Source organism: Eurytemora carolleeae, unplaced genomic scaffold (genome assembly GCF_000591075.1).
Source record: "Eurytemora carolleeae unplaced genomic scaffold, Eaff_2.0 scaffold170, whole genome shotgun sequence".
NCBI classification, from domain to species: Eukaryota; Metazoa; Arthropoda; class Copepoda; order Calanoida; family Temoridae; genus Eurytemora; species Eurytemora carolleeae.
In genome coordinates, this window is record NW_019396067.1 from 320,778 (window position 1) to 343,931 (window position 23,154).

A 23,154-nucleotide genomic window follows, 5' to 3' on the forward strand; every position below is an offset into this window, starting at 1 on the left:
CCAGTGTCGTTTGACCCTGTGTCGTTTGACCCTGTGTCGTTTGACCCTTTGTCGTTTGACCCTGGGTCGTTTGACCCTTTGTCGGTGAATCGAAAATATATACACGTTTATATACGGCTGCATAGGATGCATGCTATAGCATAGACTCAGATAAGAAAATAAATACAAGTTTATATACGGCTGCATAGGATGCATGCAGATGATAGATTTATATAAGAAAATGTATTCTATGCATTAAAAAAAGATCAAATTCTTCCTATGGTCTAATATGAGAGCTCTAATAACATTTTAAATGTGACGTATGCTGTTTAGCTGTTGATGTTTTTGAGAAACATACAGCTAGAGATACGCAGTGCGCAGAAAATACGCACATAAATTTAAAATACGCACATAAAATGAATTTAAAATACGCACATAAAATAGATTTAAAAACTAACTTTGTAACATTTTATGACATGATTGAACCTTTTGAAATCTCCCATTCCATCTGCACGATCAAATAATATCTGGGACACCCTGACCGTCAGATGTTCAAACTTTTTTCAATAATAGTACTAATCTGCATTGCCTGCAGGACCGAATTTAATGAATATTGAGAGGTCGCTGAACTACCTACCGCCAGATAAAATCTTGAATCACCTATTCAACATAAAAGATTTGTTAGGATTTGAATAGGTGATTCAGGATTTGAACCCGCTGTAGTTAGTTCAGCGACCTCTACAATTCGTAAAATTCGGTTCCTAAACTTAGTATTTATTGCAAAAACTTTAAAATGTATGCGATTAAATGCTTATTCCAAAATAAAATTGGCAAATTCGTGATTTGTCCGATAGCAGATTTTTTAGCTTCTGAGTTGTGATTGTTCGGATTAGTATTGATTAAGTTCTTGCTGAAAGGATTAACAAAAACAATAAATAAAGTTCCGACCTCTGGCTCAATACATATTACATAGGGTTTCTGGTTAGGTTAGAAGCAATAAATATTTTATCACTTTTCCGAGATTATTACACGAGAATATTTCACGAGAATATTACACGAGAATATAATATTACACGAGAATATTACACGAGAATATTACATGAGAATGAGATGAGAAATTTTTTTTATTCGCATGGGATATGTAAACGAAGTTTGTGGATTTTCATAAAAGAAACGTTGTAAAAAAAGGCCGAAATTTGTCGTCTTAAAAACTTTCGTTGGTATTTCCTTTAAAGAATTTGATATTTTATCTTAATTTTTTAACGTTATTGGCTTGCCAGAGCTAAGAACATGTTTTTTGAAAGAGGTTTAAGACACAAATTAGATATTAAGTTCATAAGTTCCCCTTTCCTGCCTTTTCAATACTAAAACCTTGATGGAGGTTAGGGGTTCCATTTCGAGGATATCTCAAGATATTTCAAGGATATCTCTAGATATTTCGAGGATATCTCAAGATATTTCGAGGATATCTCTAGATATTTAGAGGATATCTCTAGATATTTCGAGGATATCTCTAGATATTTCGAGGATATCTCTAGATATTTCAAGGATATCTCTAGATATTTCGAGGATATCTCTAGATCTATTTTCTTGTTTATATTCTTTTATGTTTAGAATAATCAGACTGGAGTATACAAGCGTCTATCTGAGCTGGAAACTAGATTGACCGGACTAGAAACTTCGCTCGTTAAGATCTCCAGTAAACCTCAGGGCGAGGATGTTCTTCAGGGCCTGGCTGACCTTGGAGGGAAACTAACAGAGGTTAGTCATGGGAAACTTGATTTGGACTTTAAAAATCAGTATTCTTTTTATTTTTAATTATTAAAAGTCTCTAAGGATATTGTATTTTTAACTAATAAATTTTTTCGAAGAAATATGCCCTAAATATATTAAAAGTTAAAAATTCCACATTAAAATTTAAACATTAAAAGAAAGGAAGAAAACGAAGGCGGCAATCAGTACACTGTTTACTGGCTGCCTCTGTATTGTGTATATCTCGCTATTAAAACTATTCAAGGTCGGTGTTAAATCTGAAATCGCAGAAATTGTCGTTGATTACTGTTCAGTTACAAATTTTGAGTGTAACTTGTAAATTTTGTTAAAATTTATTCTTCACATTTTTAAAAACAAATTTGAATTTCCCCCTTCCGACAAAATTTCTAGGATTTTTTTTAATTTTTTTGTCTAGACTCTCAGGAGATATTTTAGTGTCAACAGTCTATAGAGAAACCGGCTCAGAGCAGAGGGGGGGGGGGAGTGCAGAAGTCCACAATTAGTATAAATTTCCGCCATCCAAACGTGTTTTGCGGCATGCGCGCTCCTCAATTGGTAATCTCCACCACCTCAATTTGTAATCACCGTAAAATCTTGTTTTCTGAGATTTTAATTTAATGCTTTTTTAACACAATTTTCGACATCTATCGGGGTTTTATGGCATGTATTGACATAGACTAAATTTTCAATTTGTTTTCAGATTGGTTTGGTCAACAAGAACTGAGAAACAAGGCATAGTTTATTTTAGCCGAATCATAGATTCAATTCGCTGATTTAATGACTGCGCTTCATGATTGGAGTTAAGATACTAAAATGTCGGGCTGTCTGTTTACTAAAATTACCTCACTCCGCCCAAAGTAATATCATTCTCCATTTAAAAGATATTTTCAAAAAACATTTACAATGTTCAGATTTTTGTATTCGCCTACTCGAGTTTAACATCTACAACAAAACTTCATTCATTGCTAATTGAGGAGGTTCAAAAAAGTAATTTTATTGCTAGCGCTTCATGTAGCATATTTATAGATTTATTTCGGAAGCTAAGGGGCAGTTAAAAATCATTAAGAATATTCTACACCATAGGGCTATTAACAGAAGTCAATATAGTCTTATTTCTAAGAAATAAACGATTTAATGTTACCCTTTTTTGTCTGATCACCAATTGAGGTGCGCGCATACCGCAAAACACGTTTTGNCCTACTGTGAGCCGGTTTCTCTGTAGACTGACAATAAAATATCTCAGCAATTATGCAATTATTTACCCTCTCCTCACCCCCTCCCACTTCTCTACACCTTCTGTGTTTATATAAAAACTAAATAAGATCTACCTCTCAACTCTCAGTCCTACATTTTACACAATACAAACTTTTTTATTTGAATTGAAGGAAAAACTTTAAACAAAACTTAATCTGATTTTGTTTATAATCTGACAAAACAAGATTAAATCAGAAATTAAATACATGTTTCTTGTAAATGTAAAACAGAAATCCATATTTCTTGCAAATATACTGCAGAAATACATATTTCTATTTTCTTTTAAAGGTAAAGCAGAAAAACATAGTTCTTGTAAAGGTACAGCAGAAATACATGTTTCTTGTATAGATACAGCAGAAATACATATTTCTTGTAAAGGTACAGCAGAAATACATATTTCTTTTAAAGGTACAGCAGAAATACATGTTTCTTGTAAAGGTACAGCTGAAATACATATTTCTTGTAAAGATACAGCATAAATACATATTTCTTGTAAAGGTACAGCAGAAATACATATTTCTTGTAAAGGTACAGCTGAAATACATATTTCTCGTAAAGGTACAGCAGAAATACATATTTATTGTAAAGGTAAAGCTGAAATATATATTTCTTGTAAAGGTACAGCAGAAATACATGTTTCTTGTAAACATTCAGCAGAAATTCATCTTTCTTGCAAATATACAGCTGAAACACATGTTTCTTGCAAATATACAGCAGAAATACATATTTCTTGCCAATATGCAGCAGAAATACATATTTCTTGCAAAAATACAGCAGAAATACAAATTTCTTGCAAATATACAGCATAAATACAAATTTCGTGTAAAGGTACAGCAGAAATACATATTTCTTGTAAAGGTACAGCATAAATACAAATTTCGTGTAAAGGTACAGCAGAAATACAAATATCTTGAAAAGGTACAGCAGCAATACATGCCCCTTGCAAATGTACAGTAGAAAAACATGCTTCTTATAAAGGTATAGCAGAAATATATTTTTCTTGCCAAGTACAACAGCAAAAATACATATATTTTATGTACAAGTACATCAGAAATACATATATTTATTGTACAGGTACAGCAGACTGTGGAAAAGTTGAAAAAAGAGAATATAAAAAATAGCGCAGATGTGATCAAGTTGGATTCTACAATAAATAATCTTAAGGTCAGTTCTTTAATTAAAGTTTTTTTCCGGAATTCAATCATTTTAATTTTTAAATAGCGTTTCTTAAATTGTGTACGTAAATTAATTTCTCAATTTGCTAAAAAATAAATAATAAAAGAAATAGCATTGATCAATACCCTTTCATTTTTCAAGAATACACCCTTTAAGTCATTATCAATTTATATATTTTATTATATATTCAATTTGTTTGTTTATTGAATCATATTAAATAAAGCTGAGCTTAACTTTAAATATATCGAGTTTAAACCCTAAATTATTTCGAAAAATACTAAAGGAAAACTATATTCTTCCATGGAAAACATGGAAAACTGGACAATTAAATTCTTCCAGATCAAATTTTATTTGAGTCCAACGCTCGTTATCGTTTATCGTGAAACAATCGTTTCTCGAATTAATTTCTCCTGTCTGATGAGATCTAAAGAAATTAGCAAGGATCAATACAGAATTTGTTTTTATATCCCCTTTCATTTTCACTAACACTCCCTTTAACTTATTGATTCTCATAAACAATATGTTCTGTTATTGTTAAATATATAAAGTAGTAATCTTTGTTGTCGGTTTGTTTGTATGACCAATCATAACTCATCAACCCCTTGATCGATTTGCCTCTAGTTTTTTATTGATGAACTTTGTAGAACAACTGAATTGTTTTTAGCTTGGTTTTTAAGTTCTAAGATGAGTAGGTTGACTTATCTAGAAGTTTTAGTCTCCAGGCAAAGCTGGATTCCCACGCTAATATTATTTAATTTAATATATATTTCATTGGTTTGTGTATTAAGTCACATTAAATTTAGTCTTCCATTGTTTGATAATTTCCTGACTCAGCCCTCTTTTCTAGTTTAAGGGCTCTTTTACTTTTACTTTTGTTCGAAGTATCAGTTTTAAAATATTTTTTTCTTTCTAGTTTCAGGTTTTTTGGCAAGAAGCGCCTGTAATTTCAGATTTCTTTAATCGCCGGATGCCTTTAATATTAAATTAGTTTTAGAATAAAGGAACTCGTTTTTATTTTATATTTACTTCCCTTTGTAGATTATGTTACATACTTAATCTTGCTACATAAAAACTCACCTTATAGATGGTATTTCTTCAGAACAAAAGAATTAAATTTTTCAGTTGTATGATATAAACAAGGACGGAGAACAGAGTTCGGAGAAATCAAAACTACCCGACTTGGAGAAAGGTCTGGCAGAGACCAAAAATCTGGTGAACCTTCTCCAGGATAGGTTTGAAACTGTAAACACAACCCTCTCCTTGGTTGCTCAGAACTCAACAGCCAGGATGGATTGGTTGAGCAAGGATCTTAGCTCAGTTCAGGTTTCATCCTTTTTAACCCTTTATAACTTTAATGTATAACATGTTATCCATATTTTTTAAAGCTCTCATCAAACAAAACTTCTCTTTGAAAATATACTAAAAGAAACTTGGTTAAAACTTTATTTCATACTTTCACGACATTATCATTTTTATTAAAGAGAGTTATATGTTTGATTTTTAATAATACTCTTCTTCATACACTTTATATTTCAACGTATTACGCTTTTCTCAGTTAAAAATGTTGCTCGTTTTCTTCTAAAATTACATTACTTTAATGAAACATTTTCCAGGTTAAAATATCTCAGTTGGAAGACGACAACAGAAACGTATCCAGCAGATTACTTAACATTGACGGAACTATGGACGCGGCGTTGGTGCAGATCAAGACCAACCTAACCAGCCTGGCCGGAGTTGTGAACAGCTGGAAGCATCCTAGCCCGGAGATTAGTCCAATCTTAAAGAATGTTAAACTAGGACCAAGAGACAAGAAATGAGAATTATTTATCTAGTCTTCCAATTGCGTTCTTCAATTTTGTAATATCCTACATACAGTAAACTTTTTCCCCAGAGGTATACATTTTCTGGTTTCCAGAAAGTGATAGGCGTATATATCAATACAATGATGACAGTTTCCTAATGCATTTTAGCTTTTTTTACAATCCAAAAATAAACAACAGTTCTCTCATTTGCTTAAATCTTTGTTTGTATGTGGTGTACATTTTCAAGCATGTAAGAAAGCAAAGCTGCGATAGAATGTCGGCAGCATTGTACTGATATATACGCCTATCAAAGTCTAATGTCCCTAAAGAGGGGGAGAAACCTTTGTGTGTTCATTTGTGACTTATTTTCCATGAAAATAAGTTTGGTCGAATAAAACTAGGAGCATCGAACTCTAGGGGGAAATGGTTTTAATTGAAAGATTGGAGCAGTGCGGGATTTCAGGAAAATGTATGCCCCTGGGCTATGTATGTATAACCTCAGAAGTCCTATACATTTAAATTGACAATCATGTTTTTCTTAAATATGAAGTATGGAGACTTCCTGAACTGTGAGATATTAATTTTTGTTCGACTAAACAATATGGTGTAATTGTATAATTGAGCTTTTCACCGTATTACAGTCGCTATTCTCTCTGTTATTGGTGTCAAATACCAGAATTTTAAATCTTTACGCGTAAAAGAACTTCCATGTATAAAAGTTCTTGGAGTATTCTTGTCCAAGAACCTTTTCTGTATATCCTTGAGTCTATTTCATAAATAGAGATAAATAAGATCAAGAAACGGTCTGGAAAAGTGACTGTGTAAATACAGGAAATTGTAAAATCTTTATTTAGTATCCATTTAAATATCATCCTATCATCCTACACAAGACTCAATCTTAAATCAAAATTATATTCCAGTGTTATATTAAATAAATCACCAGTGCTAAAAAAGTAAATTAAATTTAGAGACTGCCAAGTGGTATTGCCTTCTTTCCAGGATCGTACCTAGGAAGGGGCACTTGCCCCCCCCCCCCCCCACCTTACTCAAAAGGGGTGCACATTATCTGAAACATAAAAGAAGAGAATGAAAAATAAATAAAAAAATAAAACGAAAAGTGAAAGAAAGTATTAGAAAGGGAAAAACTGAACTTGACCTTTCCTTGAGATTTTTAAGGTATTTGATCCATTTTGATGCCAGTTTTTCCCATTAGTAAAAAGTAATTTGTGATATTAGTTATCCAACATGATATGGGGTTTTCCTCAGAAAATTCATTTTTTTATAATTAAAATTTCAATTTTATTGACTCTTTTTTTTCTTCTAGAAATCTAATACTTAGTTTCCTTGGCTGAGTTCGTTTCCCTTATGTCCATTTGACAGCCCAAATTTTTTATTTTGATTAATCTTTTTTTGTTTACTATTTCCTTCATTGTTTTCGCCCCAACCATTCGCAAGTCCCTTTTATATGGAATAAACACAAACGAAAGTAATCAATTTTCATCAAGAAGAAAACTAAGGATATCTCAGTTATTCATGCCTGCAGACAAAGGTTTATTGTACCGTAGGTAATCGGACTATATCACTTTGCAAATTAAAATCCCTTTAATCTTTTTATGGGAATTGTTTTAACGCTCCCAATTCAGAGAATTTGTTATCTTTCTGTAAGAATATTTTCTATGAATTGAACAGACTCAAAGAAAAATAAATCTTGGACCATATGTGGCTTAATTTAATTCGTAATTTATAATCAGCGCAACCTGATGTTGGAGACCTTTGATATGTGTCTTTATATGGGCTAATAACTATATTAAATACAGTCGTCGCATACATCAAAACAATGATACGATTTTTATTTCTACTAAGCTTTAAAACAGCAGAAACGCTTTAACATTTAAACAAGAGAAGTTGTTAATTAAGAGCTTCTTTTTGTTTTAAACATCTAATTTAAAAATTGCTTGAATTGGAATCCAAGCCTTAATACAAATTCGTCTTCATTGTATTAAAATAATCTTAATCTTGATTTTTTAAAACTAAACTTCAGGCGCAAAGCAAGCTATACAGATCTAAAATTAGAAATGGGTCACATTAATATGTCAAAAAAATATTTTTAAAATTTGTCCGACCTTTTGTTGCCATTTTTAAAACCTCCTTAGCTCCCAAAATATTACTGTTATCGCAGTCTTATTTGTTTTTAATAAAAAAAATTAGTTGGCCTTGAGTTTCAAGAGTTGGCCGGGAATACCTCCCCCACCCTCCACCCCCAGTATATTCATAGATTCAGACAACCCACTCTCCAGCCTTTGTGCTTTGCAGGGTTAAATTCGATTGTATTACATCTGCCCAACGTTACATCCGCCCTACGGTACTTTGGACCTACTCGCAAGTTATTTGTCTGCTGCTTCAAGGTGCTGTATGTTGGTCCGATGTTCTGTAGGTCGGATACACAAAGTTAGTATATCCGACCTGTAGGTCTGTTGCACAGCTTTCTATAAGTGGGTTTCACTATTCAGGTGCAGCACAATATATTTGTAGGTCGGATGCACATGTCGAGTTGGTCGGATGCACAACTTTAGTAGGTCTGATGCACAACTTTGGTAGGTCGGATGTTCAACTTTAGTAGGTCGGATGCACAACTTTTGTATAGGTCGGATGCACAACTTTAGTGTAGGTCGGATGCACAACTTTTGTAGGTCGGATGCACAATTTCGGTAGATCATGTTTAATAAATATGGACACAGCGCTCGGCCACCTAGCCTGTCCTAGCCGCAGAGCTCGGCCCAGAAGTTGTCTCGACCTAACCTTGTGCATCCAACCTACTAAATCTGTGCATCCGACCTACAAAAGTTGTGCATTAGACCCACAAATCCAAACTGATCCTCTTCAAATGTTTTCAAGTACAAGCATCGTTTGAATGTCGTCGTACGTTCTCCAACGATTTGGAGAGTTTCCATCAATATTTTTATATTGCTTGGATTGGATAATTTACCAATTTCACGTCTACCCAACTACAGATGTTGGATGCTTTCTTGGCGGGAAACATATACAAAGAGATGAAAGGGGAACAGCTTGATATTTAGAGATATAGAGAGAGAAAAAGGGATATTTAAGAGATGAAAGGGATATTTAGAGATATGAGGGATGTATCATAAATGAAACTTTAAATGCGGAATATTCATTTTACAATCATTAATCTTCCACAGATAGAGCAGATAGAGGATTCATAGAATAGATTTGGCTTGTTCGGTTTGATTTTGCATAAAAACCTATTTCGGTTAAACCACCTCATGACAGGCTTCGCCAGATTTGGATGGAGCTACTATCATCATGTCCGATGTAGGTCCTGGCGGTATTCTAAATGTATCCCATCTGGATCTGTCGTATACATACGATGTAGTATATATACTACAGCGCAGATATGATCTCCCACTTGTCAACACTTTGATGTCGGTACCATGCAGTAAATCAAATGCTTTCTAACATGTAGACATCGATGAAAATGTCTACTGTCTACCCCCCTCTATAAACCCTTCAAACCTCGACTGAATTTCTTTAATAAAAACAAAGCGATTAGATTTAAACCCTCCCAGTAGATTAAAATTGTTGCATTTGAAAGCAAATATATAACAGGCTCATAAGGGATGCTTAACTAGGTTCAATATAAGTATTGAATTACAATTACAGTGTGCACAAATTTTCTATAATTTTTTCAAATATATCACAATTGTTTTAATGGGTTTGAAAAGTTCGTAAATTGAAATGGCTATTCAAAATAGTCATAAATTGAATACACATTAGTATTCAGAATAGTAATAAATTGGTTGGATTCACAACAAGCTCCTTTGTTGGATTCACATCATGGCTCCTTGGGTTGGATTCACAAGAGGCTCCTTGGCTGGATTCACAACAGACTTACTGGTTGGATTTACATCAGGCTCCTTGGTTGGGTTCACATTAGGCTCCTTGGTTTGATTCACAACGGGATCCTTGGTTGGATTCACATCATGCTCTGTGGGATGGATTCACAACAAGCTCCTTGGTTGGATTCACATCATGCTCCTTGGGTTGGATTCACAACAGGCTCCTTGGTTGGATTCACATCATGCTTCTTGGGTTGGATTCACAACAGGCTCCTTGGTTTGATTCACAACGGGCTCCTTGGTTGGATTCACATCATGCTTTTTGGGTTGGATTCAGAACGGGCTCCTTTGTTGGATTCACAACAGACTCAACTGGTTGGATTCACATCAGGCTCCTTGGTTGGATTTACAACAGACTCAATTGGTTGGATTCAAATCAGGCTCCTTGGTTGGATTTACAACAGACTCAATTGGTTGGATTCAAATCAGGCTCCTTGGTTGTATTCACAACAGACTCAATTGGTCGGATTCACATCAGGCATCGAGGTTGATCATTGATCAAGGTTGAATCACAACAGGCTCCTTGGTTGGAAAAACAACAGGCTCCTTGGTTGGATTCACATGGGCTCCTTGGTTGGATTCACATCAGGCTCCAAGGTGGGATTAACAGGCTCGTTGGTTGGATTCACATCAGGCTACGAGGTGGGATTAACAGGCTCGTTGGTTGGATTCACATCAGGCTACGAGGGATAGATTCACATGGGTGTTTCATGTTGAAGAGTTTGAGAGTAATTATCAAATAGTTAATTTAGTTAATTGGACCTACCACAAAGGAACTGCAGCAAAGATATAGATTATAAACTATGGCGGTAGGTAATTTTTTCCGCCCTCGCAAAGGATGTACAGCAGAGATATATGAAGTATATACTATGGTGGTACGTGATTACTCCACCCAAGCACCTACGACAGAGGAGATAAAGCGAAGATAAGGAGTATATACTATGGTAGTAATTTATCCGTTCTCGCATCTACGACAGAGGGAGGGAGGGGGTGCAGAGGCGCCATGATCCCCGCAAAAATGACCTCCGAGCCTCAGGATTTACAGAATTACCTCCAGGCCCCGCAAAACTGGTCAGGCTTGGTGACGTCACTGAGGCTGGGAGACCAGTTTTGCGGGGCCTGGAGGTAATTCTGCAAATCCTGAGGCTCGGAGGTCATTTTTGCGGGGATATCATGGCGCCTCTGCACCCCCTCCCTCACAGAGGATGTACAGCAGAGATATATGGAGTTTATACTATGGTGGTACATAATTACTTTGCCATCGCACCAACGACAGAAGAGATATAGCAGAAATATGGAGTATAAACTTTGGCGGTGTAGTAATTTCTTCGCCATAGTACATAACGAGAAACGAGCGATGGAGGGGACATGGGGTATATACTATGGAGGTATATAGGAACCTCTCTGCTATCGCACATACAACATGTCAGAGATAAAAAAAACAGCGGAGATCGAATGTTAGCTGGGTAATTACATATAATAATTGAATTAATAATCATGGAAACATTTTATAGGCTATAAAGTCTGCTCAAGACAGTTCTATATAATGTACACGATATGTACACAAATTCTTACTTTACCTTACTTATATCCTAGCTTTTATGCTGATCATCTCAGTTCAATTCTGCAGTCGCCAGATTTGCTTGGATGGANGGGTCGTCAATACCTGCATTTCCACCACGAATTTAAGCACTATTTTTTCTAAATGAGAACAGGCTGCTAAAAAAATTGGCATAACTTTGTCCTAATCTCAATCGAAAAATACTAATTTAGCAAAATAGTTAAAATTTAGGGGTGTGAGTCGCTATACTGCACACTATCACGTATTTTTTGCATAATTGAAGTTACCATAATTTTGCATAATTTCTTCAAAGTAAGTTGATAATATTTTGTAATAATTGCGCATGATTAGCGAAACATCAATTTGAAAGTATTTAAATTATCTAATGAGCTAGCTGAAAACTTTAGAATGGTGGATCAAGATTAATGCTTAAACTCCTGGTTTTACTAAACCCGATAATTTATGTTATTACGCATTCGATATCCAAGAAAGAAGTTAAAAATGTAACCAATCAGCGTGTCATATGCTAAGATGTAATCTTTAACTTTTGAAACCCCGATTTTGATTTCTGGTGTTGATGGTGTCATATCAATGGAACTAAACATCGATTGAACAAACGTAAGTTTTAGATTAATGTTTATTAAGACTAACGTTCAAAATGACAGTAGAGTCCTAAATTATGTTTTTTTTTAATAATTTCATATTAACATGATTAAATTTATATTTGTTTAAATGCTCTAAAAGCCTGCTTGTGAACAGTTGACTTTAATTCAATCGGATATTAGTCCAATCGATATAGCATTGTATCTGTAATTGTTATCAAACGTAACTTTTATACAGTAGGAATATCCAGAAAGAGGATTGTAAGAAGAAAATCAAGTGTGTACATTGGATAATCCCGATTACTTAATCTGAGTATCCAATAGGCACACTTTTGATTTTCTTCTTAAACCGTCCTTTCTTGGATATAGCAGAGAAAAATCAAAAAACTGTTTTTTTCTATTTAGAGAATCCCTCCCGTATTTGAATATAATAAGATTAGGTTAGTCTCGATGTTAAGAAAAAGAGAGGATCATCTTGATATTCACTATTCTAAAGTTTTCAGCTCTGAGCTGAAAACTTTAGAATGGAATATCCTTAATCCCAATCGGTTAATTAATTTGAGCGGAGCTGAAAACTTTAGAATGGTGGATATCGGGATTAAGGCTTAATCCACTCTTTTTCTTAATCTGCAGATTAAATATTGCTTGTTCTCCTCTCATTTTTAATCTCCAGATTAATTATCCGATCAGGATTAAGGATATCCCATTCAAAAGTTCCCATCTCAGAGCTGAAAACTTTAGAATGGTGGATATCAGGATTAAGGCTTAATCCACTCTTTTTCTTAATCTCGAGATTAAATATTGCTTGTTCTCCACTCATTTTTAATCTCCAGATTAATTAACCGATCAGGATTAAGGATATCCCATTCTAAAGTTTTCAGCTCTGAAAACTTTAGAATGGATAAACTTTAATCCTGACTTCTTGATCCGAATATCCACTGTGGAAACTTTTCATTTTAGTCCTAAACCACTCTTTTTCTCTCCCCTTGGATATCCGTTAATTGTTTTCTCCAATGAGAATATTTCTGTTCTCTCATTGGTTGCCCGCTTTTCTCTGAGCTGAAAACTTTAGAATGGTGGATATCAGGATTAATCCTTAATCCACTCTTTTTCTTAATCTCCAGATTAAATATGACTGATTTTCCTCATGAATTTAATCTCCAGATTAATTAACCGATCGGGATTAAGGATATCCCATTCTAAAGTTTTCAGCTCTGATTGGCTGCTACAGTTTCTCAGATGATTAAATATTAATTTGAATTTTATCGTTTTTCATACACTTTTAAGATAATCTTGCAAGATTATGTTAATCTTGAGATTATCAAAAAGAGAGGGTCAAGCATTAATCCCGATATCCACCATTCTAAAGTTTTCAGCTCTGGAGACTAATAACAAGAGAAGAACAAGCATTATTTAATCTGGAGATTGAGAAAAAGAGTGGATCAAGCCTTAATCCCGACATCCACTATTCAAAAGTTCCCAACTCAGCTCAGGTCTTATTTAAACATATGTTTGGCGGTTAATTTAATCAATCTATCTAGGTTGAATACAGGTTCTTTGTGATGAGTAAACTGCATACTATACTGCATAGCTATTTCTAAAAAAAAGTTTTACATTTATTCTATTGATAAGAAGACTCCCGACTCCTCAGATTGGTAAATATAAGTTTCCCGGCCAAGTGCATGACAGAGTTTGAACACCATTACATAGAACTTAAGACTTATCTTAAATTCATGAAGGTCAAATATATCTTATCCGCAGCTCGTCAATTTTATACTGCATTGTTTCTATAATTGATGGTCGAATAAGTCACAAAACTGTTTCCAACGCGTGATCAACTCAAATATAATTTATAGTAGTTCAGATTTCAAAATATATTCTTAAATAATATTAATATTAGAATCACAGCGGTTAGAAAACCTCGAGTTTAATTTCAATAGACATTTGTCTATTTAACCCTAGGATCCCTGGTACTAAGGGTGTTTATCCCTCCCCTTCCCCCCGGATGACCCCTCAAGTCTCCCCTACCAAACCTGGGGTTCCACTGCCCCCGTCCCGGACCGCCCGGTGGGAACCCCCGGTTATGAAATCCGGGAAAACGATTCGGATTAAAACCGGGTCGCATCCTGGGATCCCTGCCTGGTCCCTGGTGTAACATGGTCTCCATATTCTGCTGGATACCTTTAAACATCCCCATTGAGAACTGCATTTGTTCAAAGGTCATTTTCTGGTTTCCTGGAAACCCGGAGTTCATGGGTTCTCCAGATTCATCATAATCCATTGGCATATTAGGATTTAATTGATCCTGATTTTGAAAATATTCCTGGTTCTCATATTGATCCTGTGCTCCAGGGTAGTTCTCCTCGCTGTAATCCATTCCTGGACTAAAGGTTTCATCTATGGGCTGCTGTTCGATGTACCTGGAGTTCTGGCGACCAAACCCAGGATTCCCAGGCACAGATCTCTCTTTATTGAGTTCTCTGGCAGGGTTGTAAACATGGTTTCCATCACTATCCTCGCTAGATCTTCTCCGGGTCTCAGTATTAGGAGGTCTCCTTGGATCCGTCTTTCCTTTTAACCGAGGATCAGATTTCGGAGCTGGCATGTTGGGAAGAGGTAAATCTTTCATCTTGGCAACTCCAGATTTTCCGAACCGTCGGAGTCTAGGATCAAGCTCTATTTGACTGGCGGAGAAATGATGCTTAATGGTTGAATAATCTCTTGGCAAAACATCTACGGAGACAAGATTCCAATCCATTGGAGGATGGGAGTTTATACTTGCATCAATCTCTTTGGCAACGTTATAAATATGAGGTTTAAAAGGAAGACCTAGTCTATCAGACAAATATTTCTCTTCTTCCGTCTGTTTAGGGCTCATGTTGAGCATAGGAAGATCTAGATCCTCGAAAACTGAACCAAGATCAAGATCTAGGATTCTCTGATCCTTTTCTCGTTCCAGCCGTTCTTCTTCCTCTTTCCGGGCTTCTCTGGCTTTCCTTGGACCGACCATGCCAGTTCTTGGGTCTTTCTTCTCATCCTTTTGACTAACATGACTGTTGAAGGTTGGAGAAATATTGCCCGTTTTGGGACTGTTCTTTCCTATAGAATTCAACATGCTTGTTAGCTCCAGGGGAAGCGAGGTTCCTTGTGATTCGGGAGATTCCGATTTCTCCGATTTAAGGTTACTGAGAACATTCTTAAGCAAACTTGAATCTTTTTCATCATCACTATAATAGTAATCTTGCTTTGGTTCCCAATCTTTAGTTTCAGAAACAGTAGATTCTTTTTTCACTTTCTGTTGAATCCTTTGATATAGTTTTAATTGAGTTTTTGGCATTTCTGGATATTCAGAGTCTTCACAATCCTGGGCAGGAGATACTGGGGGAGTTATCTCTGGAGTTTCGTCTCCTCCTCCTCCTGGTTCCCTCTCCCACGAAGCTTCTCTATCCTGATCACTTCCCTCGGATTTATTTTCACTTTTCATTCTCTGGTTTGACAAGAACTTTCGTATCACGTTTTCATTAAGTTTAATCTCCATGAGACCTGCAGGTTTGGAAGGTTTGGATTTAGGAGGAGAACCAAGAATACCCATGGTTCCCACACCCCCTCCTCTCCAGGTTGGGGGCTGCGGGTTGAAAGGATCCCTGCCTTGTACATCATGCCCGGTCAAACTTAGAAATCCGTCAAATTCCGGTACACGCCCGTCCTTGTTCAAAGGTAGTGGAGACTCTGTGGTCATATCCCACCTACTACCAGGGGTTCGGTCAGAGTGATTCCAATCTTTTAACTTAGCTTCAGTGTTGAGTATATGGGTTACAGCCTCGTGGCGTGATAGTCGGGGGAAATCTCCGAGAAGTTCTTTAGGTGCTGTTTCAACATGCTGAAAATAATAATAATAACAGTATAAAAAATGTTATCAGGATTCTCGACGGTACCCTAGGAAACCCTTTATCTGATCTAAAATGTGAAAGATTTTGTCGTTTTTCTAGGTTTAAAGTGTTAAACTCTGATAATTCCTAAATTCCTAAATACAGTAGAAATCCGCAAGTCAACTTTGTAAACCACAATTAAAGATAATAAGTTTTCAAAATTAATTACATTGATATCTATAATTCATGCTTGATCAGACAAAGCTTTTAAGGGCACCGTTGTGAATCGGGCATCGCCATTTTTCCATGGAGAGTAACTTGAAATGACGCTTACAGTCCCTTTAACTAAAAAAAAACTTACTTTGAGCAGAAGATTTCTAGATAAATCATTGAGAGGTTGATGAGAAAACTTGCAGGCCTCGTCAGAATGTTCCACATCTATTCCAAGATGGTAGAACTTGCAAGGGAACTCTTTATGAAGATACAGGCACTTGTCCTTCTTCACACATCTATCATACACGTAGAACTTGCACAGTTCAAATACCTTTGGCACATCAAAATCATGTGAAAACATGCAATCTTCGGCGTCCTGAAAAAATATATTCTAAATAGTTGATTAAAAAAAAAATTTTAGTAAAGATATGTTAGGTTGAAAATCTTACCCTCGGACACTTTCCCTGTAGGTAGAGATTACAATATCGACTTTTAGGACCTTTCCATTTCTTCCGTCCTGGATCCTGTTCATTAGGATCCCTCTTCCTCTTTTCTCTCAAGGAACCAGGGGATGGAGATCTGGATTCAGCACTTCGTCCTTCTGATTCAGACTCAACTAGACCCATAACACCTTCCAGTGCTTTCATGCGTTTCATCATTGCTCTTTTCTAAAAAATAAAAATATTGCTATTAATAATAAACATAAAATCTGGTAAATGATAAAAGTATGCTTATAGATTTCAGATAGAACAATATTGATTGAACAATCTCTACATTTCACAATGCACACTATAATGCAGATAATACATTGCACAATGTTATTTACAATGTCAATATGTGCACAATATGTACAATGTGTGCAATGCACAAAAGAGTAGATTGTACACTATACAATGACAATGTATCTATTAGTATATTCATTTAATATAAAAATACCTTGGCTGTTTCATCATCCACTTCTTCTTCTCTCTCCTTCTCTTTATCCTTATCCTTCCCCTTTTTCTTCTTATGTTTCCTACTTCTATGCCTATCCTTGGATCCACTTCTACTCCTTCGTTTATGCTTTTTCTCCTTCCTCTCCTCTTTTTCTTTTGATCTCTCCTTGACCGGTTCAATAACTGGTTCAATCTGTTGTTCAGGTTCTTCTTCTGGAACCTCATCATCACTGCACTCTCCCTCCTCAAGATCAATCTCAGGCTCCTGTAACACCATCTCCCCCTTCATGTCTCCTCCCTCTTCGGAATTGCTTACTGTCATCTCAGATTCGTTCATTTCCTCTCATTCTAAAACAGTTTAGATTTTAATCTCAGGCCAGATTTCCTTCTTTTCGTACATCTTAAAACAAGTGTTTTTAAAACGTACTTTAATATTCACTTTAACCAAAGCAAAAAAATCAAAAGTAATATATAAATACCCCCACAACCCTCTCTCATCTTTATATTCGAACAATTACTTATCTTGACTTGAATTATTTAAAAAGATCCAAAATGATGATCACATTTTTAAAAAGCTTTAAATATTTACTTCCTACAGCCTCCCCCCCCCCCACAATTCTATTTATTTACTCCCAAGTGTTAAAAGAAGTTAAAACAAAAAGTAATATAAATTGTTTAAAAGTTTTGAAGGTTTGCCAAGGCACAAGTAGGTAGTATATTTGCTATCATGTTACAAGTCAGCCAAAGGATAAAAAATCGATCTAATTATTAAATTAAAATACAACGATACTGACTTAATGTAAAAAATAATTTCAGGGAGTGTAGGTAACGATGGGATTTTAGTGAAAATGTCTTTTTACAGAATAAATTACATTTTTGTCCATTTTGGAAGCGAATACCGATATTCGAAAAACAAACGTGAATTTCAGAGCTTTCATAAAAAATAAAATATATCTTTACCGTTACGTATCCCTATTTTTTGTTTGACACTTCCTGTATCATTAGATTTATTTCTAAATAAGGGACCTTTTTACTTGCAAATACATTTTACTTACGTCCTTACGTTAAATCTATTTTAAACGTGTTTTATTTTGAAAATTGTCTTTTCTGTTTTGGGTTCCCAAGCAATAACGTATCCATTTGATGTTTCAATAGATTGCGGATTTTCTGGATGATATTCGAACATTTTCTTAATAAGTATTTCAGATTTCAACAAATTTTTTTAAAATATGCTTTTTAAAATGGTTTTAAACAATTTAGAAGGTTATTATAGGAATGATTTATAAATTGTGGAACTAAAAAAAATACTTTAAAAACGACCAGAGAAAACATTTCCGTGTTCCGTTCGGTGAACAAAATATATTCTCTGTTAACGAAAAAGCATAGACAAAGTTTACGAAGTCCTTGAGTGTGGAAATCCCCCCCCCCCCTCAACCCTTTTCTTCATTTCTTAAGTATATAAAACTCAGAAATTTGTTCCATCAATTTGGATATACATTATATAATGTTAAAATCAAAGAGTTAAATTTTTAGAATTTTAATTAGAAAAGATATGCGTTGGAGGCTAAGACACAAACTAGGACATAATCAAGTATCCCCCCCCCCTTCCCCACCACCGGCCACCCTCCTGTATTATCTTAATTCTCCTGCAAATGCATACACGGGCAATGTGGGGGGAGGCAGGCTGTAATATATTAAACTTACAAACATAATTTCATTTTTTCCTTCTCTTATTTTGACAGTGTCACAATTTGTCCATTTTATGAGAATTTCTCCAATTCTTTCTTGTACCTTAATCTAATTTACAAAATTTGTTTTTGAGGGGTTTCATTTAAAATAAATTTTAGTCTTTCAGAGCAAGATGTTTGAGCAGAGTTTTATTAAGCTTTAAATAAAAATCCAGTGAAATCTAGTCATAATATGATATGATATGAATATCAAAAAATAAAATATGTTTTTTAAAGGTTTTTTGCTCTTTTACTATTAGATTGTATAATGTTATGATTGGTAATTATGGTCAGATGACTAAGTCAGGTAGATGAACATAATTTTAAGCTTAAAAGTTTTTTCTTAATACGGGATTTTAGTGGGGGGGGGGGTTCAGAAAAAAACCTTCACTACGCCCCTGAATGCACAGTTATAGACTTTGACCGCAATATTCTGGAGTTTAAGCTCTATAGCCCCTGAATCAAAAAGCATGTTTAGACATCTTTTTCGAAAAAACCTCGAGATATTTCAACCAATTCGTGAAAAATCTACGTAAAATATATAATTGCAATACTCATGATTTACCAAATTATTATTAGCCCCTTCACCAAAAATGATGCGAGAAATTTTCAGGGTTTTAAATTTTTTTATTTAGGAATTTTTATAGCTGCTGTCCGGAATTATGTAAAATTCAATTTATAACTTCGCAGAGTGCAGTACGTCCCACTAAAATTAAGAATTTAAAGATCAGCAAGACAAACTATATAATATTTAATCAGGCGCGTAACTAGACATTTTGTTATGGGGGGGGCAAGATGGAAAACATTTTTGCCCCCCCCCCTTAACATTTTAAGGGGGGGGGGGGCAAGAAAAATGTGTATTATACTCACAATAAAAAAACTAACCTAACCAACCGGATATTCAGTATGACCCCATCTGATATGAAATAAAAAAGAAATCTATCAAACAATTTTGTTAGTTACAGGAAAATGCCTTAAAAAGAAGGGAGGGGGTGAGGATGTATTCTATGTTGTCCCATATAAATGCCCCATAATTCAGAATGAAAGATAATGGTTGAATAATCTGCTATGAAGGAGTAGAATTTTGCAGAAATAACCTCATTCACAATAGATTTTAGGACAAAGTCTTCAACTTTATTCGAGTTAATGTTTTCAGCCCCCTCCCCCCACTAAAGAAAAAAATTGGCCTAAACTTTAATTTGTTTTTTATTGCTATTCCTATAATTTTGATCAAGCTATTCTGAATTTTCCAGGAGACCATTGTTATTAATCTATTCTTTTCAGCTTGTTTTTAAAGCATTCCTCTGATTGAACTATAAGCTCAATAATCTAACGTTCAATTATCATTTTTTTATTTTACGATCAAAGGTCTTAAATTTGCTAGTTGCGCACCTGTATTTAATTATATTGAATATATATGCATTCATCTTTGCAACATTCCATTATATAAAAAAAAAAATAACGACAACATTTTATGATTCCACTATGTTGCAAGTATATATAAATGCAGGCCTTTTAAATCATTCTTGATACGAGATATTTCAATTGCGTTTTATCTAAATAACACAACTAACTTCCAGAATGCATTAATTCAAATTTGTAATAGTCTTTAAATTTTCATGTTAACCCATTAGTGACGAGACCATTAACTTTTTGTGAAGTTGTTTTAGAAGGATCTTGTCAAAAAACGATATTCAATTAAGTTTTTGATTTTTTTTGTACAGGGTGACCTGTAAAACATGAAAATCTAAAAAACTTTTGTTACTCATAATTAATTATCTTCAAAACTTTACTTTTCATGTTTTAGGTATTTAGATCTTTAAAAGAAGATTCCGAAAATATCTTTAAATTTTTTCTAGCAAAAAAATGACAATTTTATAGATTCAAAACTAAATTACAGGGTGTTCTTTTGGTTCTTTTCCGAATTCAAAATCTTGTTTTTTTGGTTTTTTTTTAAATTGAAAATTTAATAGAAAACCCAATTTTGAAGTTACGTCAAATATAAAATATGTTTTGAAAACAGGAAATCCTAAGGAAAGTGCAGGAAAAGACAGGACAACATTTAGTTTAAGAAAAAAGGCACTTAAAAAAAACTTCACCCGGTCAAAATTGGCCTTCTCGTCACTAATGGGTTAAGTGTGAAACACTGTATTTTCTGGTTTTCCCCGTCACACGGCCAATAATACAATAGAAAGTTGATAAATAAAGTTCTGGTATTTTCCAGAAGGCTAATATTTTTTTCATATGAAAGGGCAGGATTTAGTTGGAAGGAGCATGCAAAAAATATTTAGAGGGAAAGGGAAATATTCAAAATGATTGTTAGTACAGGATTTGATATAAAAATGTCATTTTTTTTGCATGACCCTGTGTACAGAATGTGTGTCACCTTTGGACCAACTGCATGATTATAAATGTTGAAATAATTCTGAAGTATTGAATAATTAAGCCCCCCATGGAGAATAACTTTCAATCTAAATTGTTAAGAGTTAAAAAAAAAAACCCCAGCAACCCTCTTTGCAAAATTGTCAGTGAAAGAATATTTAAAATTCTATTTTCCTGAAAAAAAACTTAAAAGATAGCTTTAGTTTAAGATTTAATGTGACATTTGTAATATGAACCCNCTGTCTAAATTCGCAAAGTAATACAATTCTTTAAAGGTTAAAATTTACTTTAAAGGTATCTTTTATTGAAGCTTTCTTGAGAAAAAAACTTAAACTGAAATCGCTTTAATAGCTTAAGAACGCTGAAATTGATACATGATTGAAGGATAGCTTAATCTTAAATTAAGAAACATAAGTGCCACGTAGAATGTGTAAAAATTGTTGTATAAGCGGAAGGTATCAAGTATTTGTATAAGCTCAACTGGGGAGAGAGGGGGGGCCGGGAGTGATAGGACGGAAAGGGGGTGGGTGGAGGTTGATGTAAGGGGGAGGAGAAAAGCACCATGGAAAAACTCAAACATTTACTTTTGCTTTCTTCCTTAAATTTAAAAAAATTCTCCATGTGAATTTAACTTAATTAATATTAAAATATTAAATGTTTTAGTGCAGCCATTAAACTATATGTCTTTTTAAGTAAAATGCTTCACTAGCTAGTTAAAATTTTACATGTTTAAGTGACAAAGTCTCGAAAATTCTGTGGATCTATTGCAGTTCCCACTCAGATATGAGGGCTGGTCCTGCCGGACTGTACCGCCGAAAACCCCGCCAAAACTTGGAGTGTCACGGAAAAGGATATAATGTTCCCAAGGAACCGGCCTGTTTCCAATAGACCTGGCCGTGCCGGTCCGTCTGCTGTATCAAAACAAAAGTTTCCGGACCGTCCCGTATTCTTCTCTAATCGTTGGTAAAACAAAGCCTTGACTGTGAGGGCTACCACGTACCGTACCGGCTGAAACTGGCAATATCCCAGCATTTCCAGTTTTAGGGAGAGTTCATGAATTCGAAGTATTAAAACGTTTACAACATTTTAAAGAATCCTATCATTTTCTTTCCGATGTTTTTGATTTTGTTACACTTATTGCTCATAGGAAAATTTCAAAAACTTCAATTTAAACTATGACTCGAATATTCCGCGCTAGCCTTTTCTTTCTTTCAAGTTATTTTTAAAGGGGACCCCTTGACATGAAACCCAAATGTAAACCTTTGGTATCTAAAATATTGGTAAAATTTCACCTATAGGACTATCTAGCCCTTTCCAAGATCATTTATAGTTCCCTTCTCTGAGTAGATGTTGTATACGAGTGGAGTGCTGGCGGGCCAGCTAGATTCTAAGCGGGGGGAGACCAGAGACCGGAAAATTTCTCTACCTTCCATCGATAGAGTTCGGAAATAAAAAGACGTTAATGTGAAATATGATAGAATTTAACTTCAAGCATAATGTTAGAACGATAGTCATGATTTGATTATTTAACTACATAAAGCAAATACGTTTAAAATTGAGTGCACAGATCTCACTGATGTCATACAAAATGATTATTTAAATTTTTTTTATAAAACTTAATTAAATCAATTAGTGGCGCAGGGATGGGGGCGAACCTGGTTTAAATAAAACCCCGATAATAAGATAAAGGTCTAATGAAAGAATGGACAAGAATTTAGATGATTTTATTAGGCGCGAACAAAGAAAATAGAATATATTAGAGTGGAATTTACTGGAAAATAGTGTAAACCGGCCATTTTGTTGTACTGTTTCCATACAGGTGTACTTCACATATTTGCGCTATAAAACCTTTTGGGCCCTGGAACATCATTTTATAGAAAATCTAAAATTAATATTTTATATTATGAAATAGGCTGGTTTGATAATTGACCAATGATCATTTCACATAGACTCTATGCCTTTCA

General features: G+C 34.6%; 2 protein-coding genes across 10 annotated transcripts in view; one reads left to right on the top strand and one right to left on the bottom strand.

Moving 5' to 3' along the window:
• The window catches only part of LOC111710531 (uncharacterized), a 27,757-nt gene extending 20,926 nt beyond the window's left edge, over nucleotides 1-6,831 (top strand). For 2 of the 6 annotated variants that reach the window (XM_023484636.1, XM_023484656.1), the window contains 4 exons: nucleotides 1,594-1,740; nucleotides 4,081-4,170; nucleotides 5,305-5,505; nucleotides 5,796-6,831. In XM_023484636.1, coding sequence (XP_023340404.1) covers nucleotides 1,594-1,740; nucleotides 4,081-4,170; nucleotides 5,305-5,505; nucleotides 5,796-5,999 — 642 coding nt within the window. In that variant the 3' untranslated portion in view covers nucleotides 6,000-6,831. The remainder of the gene's footprint in view (nucleotides 1-1,593; nucleotides 1,741-4,080; nucleotides 4,171-5,304; nucleotides 5,506-5,795) is intronic. The other 4 variants (XR_002767072.1, XR_002767074.1, XR_002767073.1 and 1 more) reach the window with 4 other exon arrangements.
• Nucleotides 6,832-13,923: 7,092 nt separating this feature from the next.
• LOC111710566 (uncharacterized) lies at nucleotides 13,924-22,589 on the bottom strand. Of its 4 annotated transcripts, none has more exons than XM_023484675.1 (5): nucleotides 22,483-22,589; nucleotides 17,083-17,429; nucleotides 16,596-16,814; nucleotides 16,295-16,522; nucleotides 13,924-15,944 (listed from the first exon to the last, which is right to left on the bottom strand). In XM_023484675.1, the coding sequence occupies exons 2-5, from the start codon at nucleotides 17,416-17,418 to the stop codon at nucleotides 14,013-14,015; spliced, it is 2,715 nt and encodes a 904-aa protein (XP_023340443.1). In that variant the 5' UTR covers nucleotides 17,419-17,429; nucleotides 22,483-22,589; the 3' UTR covers nucleotides 13,924-14,012. The 4 variants fall into 4 exon arrangements, with proteins under 4 accessions (XP_023340443.1, XP_023340456.1, XP_023340464.1 ...); XM_023484688.1 differs by lacking the exon at nucleotides 22,483-22,589 and adding an exon at nucleotides 21,916-22,036; XM_023484696.1 differs by lacking the exon at nucleotides 22,483-22,589 and adding an exon at nucleotides 18,145-18,265.
• Nucleotides 22,590-23,154: the final 565 nt, after the last annotated feature.

Excerpts from the sequence above, each read along its gene's own strand:
- LOC111710566 (XM_023484675.1), bottom strand. The coding sequence starts at position 17,418 with ATGAACGAATCTGAGATGACAGTAAGCAATTCCGAAGAGGGAGGAGAC. Across the intron at positions 16,523-16,595 it reads TACAGGGAAAGTGTCCGAGG|GACGCCGAAGATTGCATGTT; the intron begins GTAAGATTTTCA and ends ATATTTTTTCAG. Across the intron at positions 15,945-16,294 it reads CTAGAAATCTTCTGCTCAAA|CATGTTGAAACAGCACCTAA; the intron begins GTAAGTTTTTTT and ends TATTATTTTCAG.